Here is a 15,341-nt window from a genome sequence, read left to right as displayed (position 1 = left end):
GAGGGTGATAGTGTCTATAAAACCGTGTTAAGTTTGGGGTCTGACCGGCAGAGGGCGCTAGTGTCTATAAAACCGTGTTAAGTTTGTCGTCTGGCCGGAAGAGGGCGCTAGTGTCTATAAAACCGTGTTAAGTTTGGTGTCTGGCCGGAAGAGGGCGCTAGTGTCTATAAAACCGTGTTAAGTTTGGCGTCTGGCAGGCAGGGGGCGCTAGTGCCTATAAAACCGTGTTAAGTTTGGGGTCTGACCGGCAGAGGGCGCTAGTGTATATAGAATCGTGTTTAGTTTGTCTTCTGGCCGGTAGGATATAAGAATTTGTCGAAAAAGATGAATTGTGAAAATTGAATGGAGATGTTTTGTATGTAAGTAGATGAGCAACGTATGTCTGACTACAGAAATAGGGAAAACCGTGTGTTAGAGAGAGAGCAGCGAGACAATGTTCAAGAGAGAGAGAGAGAGACTTGGTTTTTGCGCATGCGTAAAGTTATATATTCGTTGCGATGATAACAGCGGGAGCGCTGATATACCAGGTCGGTTAAAAGTCTTTGGGTTTTAAAAATTTTATATATATACCATTATTATTCGCTAATCTTGTAACATAAAAGTATAACGTATAAATAAAAAGAGATTTTTGTCAATGTAAGGTATCACGCACGTAATCGAGACAGATTCGTTGCGATGATAACAGCGGGAGCGCTGATATACCAGGTCGGTTAAAAGTCTTTGGGTTTTTTAAAAATTATATATTCCGTTATTAATGTGATTGGAAATTAGTTTTTTGAGGATAGCAGAAGAGTGAAGATCATGTTAATCATTATATTAGCTGCAGTACTATGTCCAGTACTATGCGTTGTCGACCAACAGTATGCTATGAAGTATTTACACCGGTTCGGGTACGCAAATGAAAATGATTTGACTAAACTTGAGGATTATTTGTTGAGTTTTCAAGAAAGATATAATATCCCTGCAACGGGAGAATTAGATGAAAATACAATTCAACTTCTAAATAGACCAAGATGTAATGTGAGTGAAGCAGCTTCCGACGATGATAATTCTTTTAGAGTTAAATCAAAATGGTCAAAATTTGATTTGAAATGGTATTTCCCTCAGGCAACTCCAGAATATCTTAAAGTAACCAAAAAGGCTTTTGAAGTGTGGAGTAACAGTTCAAAGTTTAAATTTGAATTAATACACAAAATACGGCCTTATGCTCCCGATATATCTATTACAGTTGTACGGGGAAAGCACTATTTTCGAGCAAATTGCCAAGGTAGAGGTGAGTGTTCCAGTACATTTGATGGTCCCGGAAAGGTGTTGGCACATGCTTATTTCCCAAAAGGCAACAGTTGTATAGAGCTTCATATTGATGCTGATGAGAAGTGGGATTTAAGTTTGGATGGATCAAGTTCAGAAGATCAGACTAGCCTACTTATGGTATTAATTCATGAAATTGGGCATATGTTAGGAATTGCTCACAGTGATATTGAGACAGCAATAATGTATCCATGGTATCAATTCAACATTGCTCCTAAATTGGATGAGGATGATAAAATGGCCCTTGAAGCTCTTTATGGACCAATCAATACATATGTAAATAATCCTTTCAAACCCACATCAGCGCTGCCACCGACTACAAAGACACTTGCACATCAACCAAATGTATCGGATAAAAATTTATGCGTCATAACACCGGAGTATATGTTCATTGCCATGGCTGGTGAATTTGAAAATTACCATTTATATATTATTAATGAAAATTCCCTATGGAAAATTGATTTGAACTCGAAACTTATTCCCTCGCAACCAGAAATACTCGATGATTATTTACCTGAAGAAGTGGGTCCCATAATTCAGATTTTTCAAAGTTCTTCAGATAATTTAATAGCAGTCAATGACCGTAAATACTATGTAGCAGATTTTCCCGCTCTACAAATACTTGAGGAAAATAATTTAATTATACCTAAGAATTCTCAAATAAACACAATGTTTCAAAGCAATCATGGGAAAATATATGTATTTTATAATAACAGTAATTATATTGAATTTGACAAGAACTTGAAAACTGTTCGGAATAGAGGACAAATAAAAGATATTTTCCCTGGACTACCCACAGATGTTACAGGAGCATTCCAGTACATTGACGGACACATGTACTTTTTCAAAAACACCACATACTACAAATATAATGAGTTTACCAAAAAACTTGTTGCAGCCGGACCCTTTAATTGGAACGTGTTCGATATTCCATGTCCAAATGGAGACCTTTTAAATCATCTTAGAATTTTATTAACAAAAATAATTTCTTTTTATCAATGATGTTGTATATTTTGAAATAAACTCTTATTAAAAATTTTTTTGGAAATTCCCGAATGCCAATATTAAGATAACTTTTACCTATTAATAAGAAATTTTTTGATAACGCAGGAAATTGATAAGAATATTTCTAAACCAAATGGACCACATGTACAGGAAACAGTGAAAATTTATTAGAATATTCGGAAACCATATGGACCACATTTACAGGAAATTACAAAATTACAAAATTGCCGCAAATAAAATATTTTTTCTAGAACATTCTATCACAATCGTATGGAGATAGTGACATGAGTATAAATAAGATGTTGCATTGTGTTGGAGTCGGTCTCTTCCACTGCCAGCAAGAGAAACCAGCTCTGAAGAACAAATACTAGTATCTGTTAAAATTGTGCCTTAACAAAAAATGTAAGTATTTTTTTTTTCTTGTGGGTTACGCGCTCTCTCTCTTTTCAAATGGATTTAAAAAAAATTAACGCAACATCTCTAATTACAGAGAGAAAACCAATAACAAAAATACAAGATCTACCTTTGAATACTCTGAGGGCTATAAAGAAGGCAAAAATAGTCAATTCCAAATTCGGAGAAACAGTTTTATTGGATTTAGATATAGAAGTAGTGTTTTTACCGCAAAGAGTCACAAGTGTCTACAAACCAGTCATTGAAGAATTTGAAAAGGAAAAATACGGAATTATATTCAAGGGATTAGTGGATGTTGGAAAAAATCAACGGCTAGCGTCATTTGAAATTGAGGAACTATAGACGTGCCTAAGACACACACAGAGAGAGAGAGAGGTGAGTACCATGAATATTGTAAAAAAATCTGAAAATTTACTGCAAGTCATTAAAAATGTTAGAAAAATATTGTTTGATAAGATAACGGATAGAGATGTGGAAATTTGGTTGAATCGATTGAAAAAACAAATTAAAGTATGTAATTTGACAATTAAAAAAGGAGGACTGCATGTAGGTACAATTAGGAAATTACAAACATACATAGGACATTTCAAACATTTTAAACAACTTATTTCAAATAGGAATATAGGTATGGGGCTGAATAATAAACTGAAAAATAGGGTTAAATGGGAAAATGTAGCTTCTGCATTTACAAGAAGAATTAAAACCGGACTTATAGTAAATTTATATCATAAGGACTTAACGCAATTTTTAAATGATTGTCAAATAATTTTTAAAAATAAAATAAGGGAAATTTTTAGGAAAAAATATTCTGTTGTTAAAGTTTATGTTTGTTTTTGTGGAGAGTTCATTAAAAAATCTGGTGAAAATGAAATTTCTAGTTTCCATTATTTTATGACTAAAAATTCTATTATCGATGTATCGACTGATATAGAGCGATTGTTTTTCGAGAACGTCAACGATAAAATTAATTTTAAATAATCAGAATTTCAAGAGAGGGACTCTGGTTTTGCATTAAGTAAAATTATTTCTTTAGAAGTAAATATCAATAAATTTGAAATTGGAAACGGCTCATCTTATATTAAACTAAAACTAAAAAAAGCGAGGGTGCATAAACATTAAAAATTCTGACCAAGCATGTTTTTATTGGTCAATTGTTAGTGCTTTGTACACAGCCAAAAATAATAAAGAACTCACTTCCTCATATCCATATTATAGCACAGTCTTGAATATACAAGACTTGGAAGCTCCGATGCCCCTGCATCAAATTTCAAAGTTTGAAAAATCTAATAACATTTCCGTCAATGTCTATGCCTTGGATTTAATTGAAATAAATAATAAAAAACCATTTTACAAAGTATATCCAGTAAGACTTGCTAAATCAATACACGAGAAACATGTAAATCTTTTATTAATTCAAAATACATATTTTCCAAAGCTAAACGATTATGAAGCACCTCCTATAGATAATGACAATTCAGAAATCACATATCACTACTGCTGGATCAAAGATTTGCCACGTTTAATTAATAGTCAGTTAAGTAAAACTACATATAAAAAATTTATTTGCAATCGCTGCATAAATTATTTCAGTAGTGAAAGTAAATTGAATGTCCACTTGAAATTATGCTCTGAATTAAATAATTATAAAATGTCTTTTCCAAAATATGAATCTGTTAGTTTTAGAAATTATATATATAAACAAACTACGCCTTTTGTAGTTTATGCCGACTTTGAGTGCATGCTAGAACAATTCACAGATAAAACACAGCTTCATAATAAGACAAATAAATATCAAAAACATATAGCATATAGTGCTGGTTACTATGTAAAATGTAGCTACAACGAAGACTTGAGTTTTTTCAAGAGCTACAGAGGTAGAGATTGCATGGATTGGATGCAAATGAATTATCAATATTAATGTCCCGAGTGCATGTCAAATTGTCGATAATTTAATTTTCTCGAGTGCGCGAATGCGCACGAGAGGAAATTATGAAACAATTTGACATTTTGACATGCACGAGAGGGCATTTTGGCAGACTATTTCCTGAGAAAAATTTAATTTGAAATAAACAATAATTGTTCCTTTTCTTAAAATATAAAATTAAAACCAAATGATGTTTATTAATCCTAGACGAAAATTTGGCACTAGTGCAAATTATCGGTAATTTGCACTAGTGCAGTATTAACGCTGAAATTTGATCGTTGATAGGTAGACATAAAATATTACAGCTTTTTGGTTGGCTTAAATTTTTCGAAGGAAATAGTCGAATTTAGCTGAAAGTATTAAATCAGAAATTAAAACTATTACACCTATGGAAGAAAAACCAGATTTACGTGTGACAACAATGTGTCACATATGTGAAAAGGGTTTTTCCTCTACAGATATCATTGTTAGAGATCACGATCATTTTACGGGGAAGTTTAGAAATTTTGCACATCAAGCATGCAATTTAAATTTCAAAAAACTGTTTGTTGTACCTACAGTTTTCCATAACTTAAGTAACTACGATAGCCATTTCATCATTTCGGAATTAAGTAAAAGAGGAAACATCAGTTTACTCCCCATAAATAAAGAAAAATACATTTCATTTACACTTAACGATTCAGATACAAATATAAAATTTCGATTCATAGATTCACTGAGGTTTTTGGGTGCTTCCTTGGAAGAATTGGCTGCTACATTGAATGATAATGATTTAAAAATTTCCAAAAGAGAATTTAGTAATTTAAGTGTCGAACAATTTAAATTAATAGCCAAAAAAGGGGTTTTCTGTTACGATTTTATAGATAGTTGGGAAAAATTAAATACTTGTGAACTACCACCAATAGAGGCATTTTATAATAAATTGGAGGATAAAAACATCAGTATTGAGAAGTATTCTCATGCTCATGCAGTGTGGAAATCATTTGATATTGAAAATTTGGGTCAGTATTCTGATCTGTACTTAAAGACCGATGTTTTACTTTTATCAGATGTTATTGAACAATTTCGAAGAAAATGTTCAATTACTTATGGTTTAGACCCTGCATGGTACTTATACAATGCCTGGATATACTTGGGACTGTATGTTGAAATATGTAGGATGTAAATTAGAGTTATTGCATGACGTAGACATGATCATGTTTATCGAGAAAGCAATTCGAGGAGGAATTTCGGTTTGTAGCAGTAGATTATCGAATGCTAACAATAAGTACATGCCTGAATATGATTCTACAAAACCCTCAAAGTACTTACTCTACCTGGACGTCAATAATTTATACGGGTGGGCTATGTGTGAACCATTACCATACGGAGGATTTGAATGGTTAGATAATGAAAATTTTGATGTTATGTCTGTGGCAGATAATTCTTCCGTAGGATATATATTACAAGTAGACTTGGAGTATCCACATGAATTACATGATCTTCACAGAAATTTTCCATTTGCTCCCGAACACCGCAAGCCTGTAGGCTCAAATTATTCCAAATTAATGACAACGCTTTATTGTAAAAAAGAATACACACTTCACTATCGTAATTTAAAATAAATGTTAGCCAACGGTTTGAAAATTAAAAAGATACATAAAATTCTGAAATTCAATCAATCTGCATGGCTGCGACCCTATATCGAACTAAATACTCGTTTGAGGGCTGCAGCTACCAATGACTTTGAGAAAAATTTATATAAATTGACAAATAATGCTGTGTTTGGAAAGACGATGGAAAATATACGGAAGCACCGAATTGTAAAACTTGTTAAAACCTGGAATGGTCGATACGGCGCCAAAAATTTGATATCTAGTGTTAGGTTTCATAGTCGAACAGTTTTTAATGAAAACCTAATTGCAGTAGAACTCACTAAATCAGAATTGGTTTTCAATAAGCCTCTTTATGTTGGTATGACAGTTTTGGATTTGTCGAAGCTGTGTATGTATCAATTCCATTATGATTACATGATTCCGAAATTGGGTATTGATAGATGTAAATTAATGTACATGGACACAGACAGTTTTGTGTATGAGCTCATCTGTGATTATGCATATGAGGAGGTGCTAAAAGCTGGTTTAACCAAATTCGATACTTCAGATTACCCCATCAATAATAACTATAATATTCCACAGGTAAATAAAAAAGTTCTGGGAGTTATGAAAGATGAAAACAAACGCCAAATTATGACTCATTTTGCAGGCTTGAGGTCTAAAATGTATTCTTTTAAAGTTCAATCAGGTGCAATAGTAAAAAAGGCAAAAGGAGTTCGATATAATGTAGTAAAAAACAAAATAAATTTTGAAGATTATGTAAACTGTTTAAATGATTTCAAAGAAAAAAATATTACTCAACGCTGTATTAGGTCAGATGCTCATAACGTATATAGCATAGAACAGACAAAAATTGCGCTAAGTCCTCATGACGATAAAAGATATTTGATTACCAATAGTTATGATACGCTGCCGTGGGGTCATTATAGTATTCCAGGCTTACTCTCTTGTAGATAATGAACTCCTCAACATTAATGGAATTATGCATCATAAAAATTTGTGAAACGATAAAGTCAGCAGCCGATTTCGCAGAGCAATCCCCTCTTCCTCGGAAATTGACCGAAAAAATTTCCTGTTTACAAATGGAATGCGATGATAAAAGAGGCCGAGAGTAATCCAAATTCTTCATCCATTGGAATAGAATATATTGACTATAATAAAGAAATACCGTTATATTTAAGAAACACTATATTAAGTAAAACAAATTGGGGAGATATGTTTGAAGAATCTACTTACTGCGTATGGTCTAGTGGATATTGGCTTCCACAATATCGTATAAATGTTTGTAAATCATGTTATTTTGTATTTAGAACGGTCCATAAATATTTAAAAAAGAACATTTTTGTTAATTATGATCACTGTCATGAAGTATTTGATGGTGACGAAATTGTTGAATGTGTATATCAAGAAATGTCCTATTGGTGTCAGAGTTGTTTTAACAAAGTCTTATTCATGATAAAATCACATGAGTCCTGTATTAATAATTTACATGAGATGCCTAGAAATAATCGTTTTGATGATTCTGATATAGACAGTGACATTGATACTTTTGAGGCCGCTATGCAGTAAAAACAATATTCATGGAATGTATCTCTCTCTCTCTCATAAATGTAGAATATTGTCGTTTTCTTATTATAAAATTATTCCTGTGTTTTTGCGGTATTATGAACGGTGGCGGTTCATAATGCCACATCAAAATATCTGTTTTATCATAGTTTTTTAGTATGCGTTTTAGGTGATTTATATGAGCATTGTTAGTGTTAGACATAAGTCTGTGCCCAACAGGGCTTTATTAGGAATATATTTTTATTTTTCTTTTTTTCTTTCCACTGGTCATTGTGATGTCATCCTTCATGTATAAGTGTTATACTATGACAGTCACGAGAGAAATAAAGAGTTTCAGCGATAATGTGAGCTTTTATTTAAGAAAAAGCAGTAAAAACAATATTCATGGAATGTATCTCTCTCATAAATGTAGAATATTGTCGTTTTCTTATAATAAAATTATTTTTAAAATTCTTGTGTTTTTGTTAGTTTCCAATATATCTTTATGTAATAGCAGTAAAAACAATATTCATGAAATGTATCTCTCTTGTCGTTGCGTCAAACGTCACATCGTTACGTTAAACGTCACATCGTTATGTCAAACGTCACGTCGTTACGTCAAACGTCACGTCATTAAGTCAAACGATCATCAAACGTGTCTACGTATGAGAATGTTCTCTTTCGTAATATGTCTTCAGAAGAGTACAGACGTCGAATTGAAGAGTTTATTAATAGCATTGGTGAATTAAAGAAAGATATTGCTTTCTATGGAGATAAAAGTGAGGTAATGAAACAAATGCAGAATCTTAGTTTATTTGATAAGAAAGTGACGTGGAGCAGTCTTCACTGGGTGCCCGAAGAGGTTCATCAGTTGGCCCGTAGACTGCCGCAAACTACTTATCCGTTAAGACGTATTCAACCTACACCATGTTCAACAGAACAGAAGGGGATATAAAAAATGAAATTAATTCTGTTTTTGCTATGTCATGTGTAATATTAGTGGCTGTATTTGTTTTAATTTTAAAAATTATTTTGAAAATTGTAAAACGAAAATTCCAATCTTCATGTAATATAAAAGTTGATGAATATACAGAGTGTTTCAATAAAACCCATATTTAAAAAAAAACTTTATTTATAATGGTAATACAGTATTTAAAAACCAGTGACGGAGACGTTGTACATTTCTTTCAGTACATGAAAATAGTCCAGATGCGTGACAGGGGTTTGGATCTTGAGCAAAGTTTCCAGTTTCACAGGGTATACCATCAAATTTGCAAACGTCAATAATATGTGGAAAAATACCGAAAATGTGACATTTCTTTTGCAGAAACTCGACTTTTTGTTGTCCTCGAACGTAAATGTAGTCTGCAGCATACAATAACTTGCTTTCTAATATTTCATTTACTTTAGAATATTCTACATCTCCTGAAGAGTATCGAATGCCGTGCACATTTCTTTCCAAGTATGATGTGGTCTTTTTGTCCTCGTTACTTAATGTAGAAAACGGTTGCGGTGGTAAAAATATGTAATGTGAACTTTTGAAGCCAATTTCTATGGTGAGCTCTTTGGCAACGAAAAGACCGTCTACGACAAAAACTTGAATGTCTACAAAAGCTACTCTCATGTTGACGTCTGCTCGAACACTAACTCACAACATCTAGTTCAAGCTTTTAACAATTTCGGTGAGGGGGAAGTATTCCATTACACAATCGTGAATTATGATGCAATAGACTTTGGTATTTTTGGGAAAACCTATGTTTGCTTCAATCTCAAGTTTCACATCGACTGTGGATGCCTTCATGCTTTCCTCCTGTTTTGAACAATCGATAACAAACAATGCTCGTTTCTTGAAAGAAGAATAATCCAGCAGGGGGCGCTTCTGTGTTGAGTTTGCGTAGTTGGGATAGAATTCAGTATAGTTAAAATAGGCTTCATTGTAATCAGTTTTAGCGAAATCCAATTGCATTCTTTCATTGGGCCAATAATCACCATTAAGTGACAGTCTTATACTTTGTACGTCGGTATTGTCAAATAAAGTCGGGTCAGCTGTACTCAAGTTACGTTTGTCGGTTTGAAAGAAAACAATAACAAAACGAGGTCTTTCAACTGGAGTGGATGTTTTGACAGCCCAAACTTCATGTCTTGCTCCTTTAGTAATTGAGGGTAATTCGTGTAACTCCCACTTCCTAAATGGAATAACTATAGGTTGATCTTTTTGAATGGATTTCATGATATTTAATTTTATGTCGTCATTAGGAAAGATATGTTTAACTTTTAGCTCAACGCTTGTAATGTTTATTTTAGCTGTTGTAGTGGAGAGCGTTCCAGAGACATTCTTTTCAGTAATATATAAGCAATCATTATCATTTCGTGCCCGAACTAGTCGTATTGTTTGACGCCCACATGTAATCATTGAATAATCGTTGAAAATGCTGAAAATATGTTTGAGAGGTATTTGAAGGTTGAAGGACTTGTCGCTAACATTCAGAATAGGATCTTTCGGGTAATTCCAGCCGGCTATAGCCATATGATTGGAATCTTCTTGGTTATAACAAGTCATAGCACGTACGGCACTCACTATTCCAGGATCCCGAACTGTTTCCATTTCCCTGGCACTTTCACTGTACGTACATGAATCGAATAGAAAGGCTCCAACATTATTTGCTAATTTTACGTCACCAGCTCTGTGTATTTCAAGCGAACCTTTAATGCACAACAAAGTTTCGCTCATTGCAAAGAACGAATCAACCTGATTAATGCTAAACTCCACAATGACACTGCAATTGAATGACTTTATAAATGGAGCATAGGTTCTGTATTCAGCCTTTCGAATTGAATCGTCAAACATCGGCTTACGGTAGATATCAAACATTGGAGGCATGTTGTCGTTTTGGCGTTGACGTTTTCCATACATTGTTGTCATTTTTCAATTTAAAACCCAACGATTGCAGAACCAATTTGTTTGCGAACGTGAGTTGCTTCAGCTTTGATGGTAGCTTATCTAGTGAAGTTGAATGCTCTGTAGACTGTCTTTTATGATTTATTATTAGTCCCATTTGCTTCGCGCTCTAAGCTCCAACACCAACGTACTTAGTTCTCCACGAAAGTTTACAGGATGATCGTCTTGGTCTAAAGCGATGACGGTGATATTGGTTATTTCACGTTGTGGTATAACAGGTAAATAGAGCAAATTATGAGGAATTTCGTCTATGGAATATCCTGGATCCACTTGTATGACGAATTCGTATATAGTATGAGCAGGTCTGTTTGCATCGAAGGCTCCAGTGGTAATGTTACAATCGAAGCGAATACTAGATACTTTAATGATTTTGACGGGTGTATTTTGTTTGCGTCGAGTATTTTCGGTGAAAAACCCAAAATTCTCCCAAGACTATTATCTTCTTTGAATGAAATTTTGTATTTACTGGAAATTTCACATTTCAACGTATTGTGATTGGGTTTTAGTGAAAATATACCCTCTGGTCTAGTTGAATTGTCCACACCCAATTTATCTCGTATAAACGCTTCAAGATCGGCAATTTCGTAACATTCTGTGAGAAAATCAAAACTTTGAAGCTTGCCCTTGGTATCGTAGTAGTAAAACTTACAATTTTCAATGTTTGGTATACTGTGATAAGAATGAAAAGATCGTAAAGCTATTTCGTAATCATTATTCGGATCGAGCACAATAAGCGTAGTAGGTTGAAAGGTAAATTCATGATTGATGCTGTTTACTCTCAGCAACTGTGACATGGTGACTAATGGAATTCGGGTGATGTTTGAATTTAAATAATACTACTTGTTTATTCTATTTATTGTTACAAAGAAAACAAGTGGCTTGAGAACTCGGAGGATCATCACAATGTGTTGTCCAATCAGGTCGGTTGTAATGGATGAAACAAGGTAGTCGTATTTGTAGTTCAAAATTTCCTCGATATTCATTGGGAAGTTTATGCCACATATCCAACAATTCCCAAGGTCTTACACACTCTATTAGATGTTCAATGGGAAAGTGCTTTTGTTCTTCGGCAGTAAAACTATTCAATGTTTTTCCATGGTAGATATGTTGTAGTAATAGTTCTACGCTCGTCATTGTTGCTGTAGAAATTTCAAACACAAATGTCCGCAATTTATTTGATTGTAGTTTTGATATTGGGTATTGTTGTAGAAAAGTCTCGCACTCTTTCCCAGATATTCAACAACTTCTTTCGGCGGCTTCAAATTACCAATTACTATTCTTAGAGACATCTAAATTAACCACTGCGCATTCTTGTCTTCGAGGACCGTCTTTGGAGAGGGTGTCTCGCATGAAAACTCCTCGAAAATGTGGTATTTTAAGTAATTTTGCATAATGCGCAATGTCAAAGTCAGATAGTGCGTGATTGGGTAGCTTTATTAGTTTTTTTTTTTGTTTTTTTTTAAATACAATCCAAATCCACCTTTTGAATACTTTTTCAAGTATAGGCCAGATCCTACACGTTCCATAGCCTTATTATGACGTACATCTTCCTCCAATTTCTTTTGCGCATGCTTAGCATCAATGACGGTTTTTGCAATCCCAGCAGCACCACCTGACAAAGCTCCAAGTGCCGAAAGACCGGCAAACAAAGGAATAAGTGGTAGGAAACCTCCGGATTTCGCTACAGGTTTTACTCGAGGAACCTCGACTTCTTTTTTGCCACCAAATTCTTTAATAAGTGCTTTGGCTGCTCGTAAGGCAAACGTTGCGGTGTCTTTCAAAGATGTTTCTCTCTTCAATGACTTTCCCACTTTCAGAATAACATCTCGATGCAAGGAAACGACGTTTGCGACGACAACCCATTCTCAGCTTTCTTTTCACCTTCATTCCGCCTGTTACAAGTAATGCAGCAGCTTTCTCTCCCAGTGAAGCGTCTTTTGATTTGACGCGTGCCCAAGCTTTATCTTCAAGTATCTGATCGGCTTTGTGTCGTTCTTCGAGAGACTTATTCTTCCAGTAAGAAATATCGTGTTGTTTACAAGACGCCCGGATCTCCACGATCAAGACGTTTTTCCAATTTTGTACCAGCTAAAAAAAAACAATTAATTTTTTTGGAAAAGGGTGGGGGGGTGGTTTACTTACGTCGACAGTACTGATAGCTAGGTAAGTGAAGTTCAATAGGTAGTTTATTGATGAGAGAATTCAAAATACCCTCTCCTTCAAACACCAACATTAAGACTGACACGCTTAATTGGTGACACCTATATTTAAAGAGTAGTACTACGAAAAACGTCACACACAATGAAAATAATTCAACAAGAGCAGACTATACCCATTGAAAATCTGGATTTCACCCCAACACCAACTGTTGGCAAACATGGTAAATTGTTGCCAAATTCTTTCCGTGCCATTATATGTGGCCCCAGTGGGTGTGGTAAGACGAACGTCGTGCTGGCGCTCCTATTCAATCCAAATGGCGCGAAATTCAAAAATGTTTATGTCTATTCAAAATCGTTATTTCAACCAAAGTATCAATTGCTACAAGAAGTTATAGCGCAAGTCATGGGTGTTGGGTATTTCCCATTTAAAGACAATGAGGAAATAATTAGTCCAGAGAAAGCTCGACCAAATTCCATCTTTTTATTCGATGACGTAGCCTGTGACGGTCAGCAGAAAATTCGTGAATACTACTCCATGTGTAGACATAAAGATATTGATGCTGCATATCTTTGTCAAACATACTCAAAAATACCGAAACATCTTATTCGCGACAATTGTAATGTTATTGTGTTATTCAAGCAGGATGAGGTGAACTTGAAACATATATTCGACGAACACGTATCTCCAGACATGACGTTTGACACATTCAAAAATGTGTGTTGTCAAAGTGTTGGTGTGATCGCTATGGTACTTTGGTAATTATGAAGGATTTTACCCTTAATGGTGGTAGGTATCGCAAAGGATTCGATAAATATATAAAATTGTAAGCTGCATCTTTAGTCCATACCAAAATGTCTGACGATAAGGTTGCTAATGCATTGCGCAAGAAAAAAGTGTCCGAACTTGCCAGATCGATTCGCAAAAAATACTTGTCGTTGAAATTAGGTAAATCAGAGCAAGATGAGTCTATTAATAAACTATTCAAGCCGATATCTAAACCACTTGAAGAAATTGTGCAATCCTCAAAGACATTACAAAAAACGATTACAAATTTAAATCCAAAAGAGGAAATAAAGAAGGAAGAACCTGATGACGTGTTTACACCTTTTCTCGAAACGGAACCGGTGGCCGAAACCGATGAATTCGGAAATATTACACGTTCTGAATCTCCAGAAGAGATGCGCCCCGAAATTTCCCAGGAAGCTTTCGCAGACTATTTGGACCAATATCCAGCCATCAGTCATCAGTTCATTGAAGATTACTTCCAAAAAGATGATAAAATTGACAAAAATTATGGTCCGATATACAACGATGAAATCGGTTGGTCATTAGGCAAACGTCGAATTGCATTTGATGGAAAAACCGGTAATATAAACATACTACCTGAGAAAAACAAAGGAGGAAGATATGTAATTGGAACACCAGGCTTGTATGAGCTTCTATTTTACCGAGACCCCAGTTACAATGATCAAGATTTACAGAACTATAAAAATCTTTTGACAACAACTGAAGTTCATTTAGACACGTTAGATCGTCTTAAGGGGTCAAGTACTGAAAAATATCACTACATCATAAAACCTTTATTCAAAACAAAATCTCTAACGACGACGAATAGATCGTCGCAGGTATTGACTTGTCTAAAATCGATTCCTTCAGCAAAAGGAAAAGGCATCGATCGTTTAAGATATAATGATAAACCTATGGAGTATATTTATTGGGATGATGCGAATGAATTGGTGGAACGTTTGAAGTAGTTGATTACTTCAAAAGAGGCAGGTAATACGTCACACGACAACGAAATAGTAGCAATTATCAATGAACTCAAGGAGGCTGATATAATAGAATAATACAAGTTGAAACTTGTTCATTTTAATTATGCCAGTCGATAAATTCGGACATAGACATCAAACGCCCTATGCGCGTTTACCAGTGAAAATTACGTTTCCTCATACACAGGACGGTAATATTGATATTGAAAATATGAAAATTTGTAATGTTAAGGAACCGACAACAAATAGTGATGCTGCAACAAAAAAAATATGTTGATGTGCAGTTGAATGACCTACGTGCTATCAACTCGCCATTAATTCAAGCACGTGGTGTGGTGCTGCAGCAACAAGACCGTGATATAAAGGATTTAGCTGTAGGATTGAACGAAATGAGAAATGAGCTTCATAAGACGAAAATCCCCATATTACAGGCGCACATTACTAACTTACAAAATAAAACTAACGAAATTGATACATTTATTTCGCGAAATCCCCCTGTAGCAGCTAGGGATATGGCTACGAAGAAATACGTTGACGATTTAATTGTTGCAGCCAAAATATTTATTCGAAAAGAATTCACTACTTCTATTAACATATGTGTTGAGAGCATACGTGAGTTACAAAAAGAAATTACAGAAAATATCAGATCCGTCTCTGAT

General features: G+C 34.5%; 2 protein-coding genes across 2 annotated transcripts; one reads left to right on the top strand and one right to left on the bottom strand.

Moving 5' to 3' along the window:
• The first annotated feature begins 830 nt into the window (after nt 1-830).
• LOC130450046 (matrix metalloproteinase-16-like) lies at nt 831-3,072 on the top strand. The gene is made up of 3 exons (XM_056788208.1): nt 831-890; nt 1,108-1,714; nt 2,807-3,072. The coding sequence occupies exons 1-3, from the start codon at nt 831-833 to the stop codon at nt 3,070-3,072; spliced, it is 933 nt and encodes a 310-aa protein (XP_056644186.1).
• A 6,379-nt stretch (nt 3,073-9,451) lies between these two features.
• Nucleotides 9,452-10,717, bottom strand: LOC130450045 (uncharacterized). Its single transcript, XM_056788207.1, has one exon. It carries the CDS (start codon nt 10,715-10,717, stop codon nt 9,452-9,454), a length of 1,266 nt encoding a protein of 421 aa, XP_056644185.1.
• Nucleotides 10,718-15,341: the final 4,624 nt, after the last annotated feature.

This window comes from Diorhabda sublineata, chromosome 11 (genome assembly GCF_026230105.1).
Source record: "Diorhabda sublineata isolate icDioSubl1.1 chromosome 11, icDioSubl1.1, whole genome shotgun sequence".
Classification (NCBI taxonomy): Eukaryota; Metazoa; Arthropoda; class Insecta; order Coleoptera; family Chrysomelidae; genus Diorhabda; species Diorhabda sublineata.
This window is presented reverse-complemented; position numbering and strand designations above follow the sequence as displayed.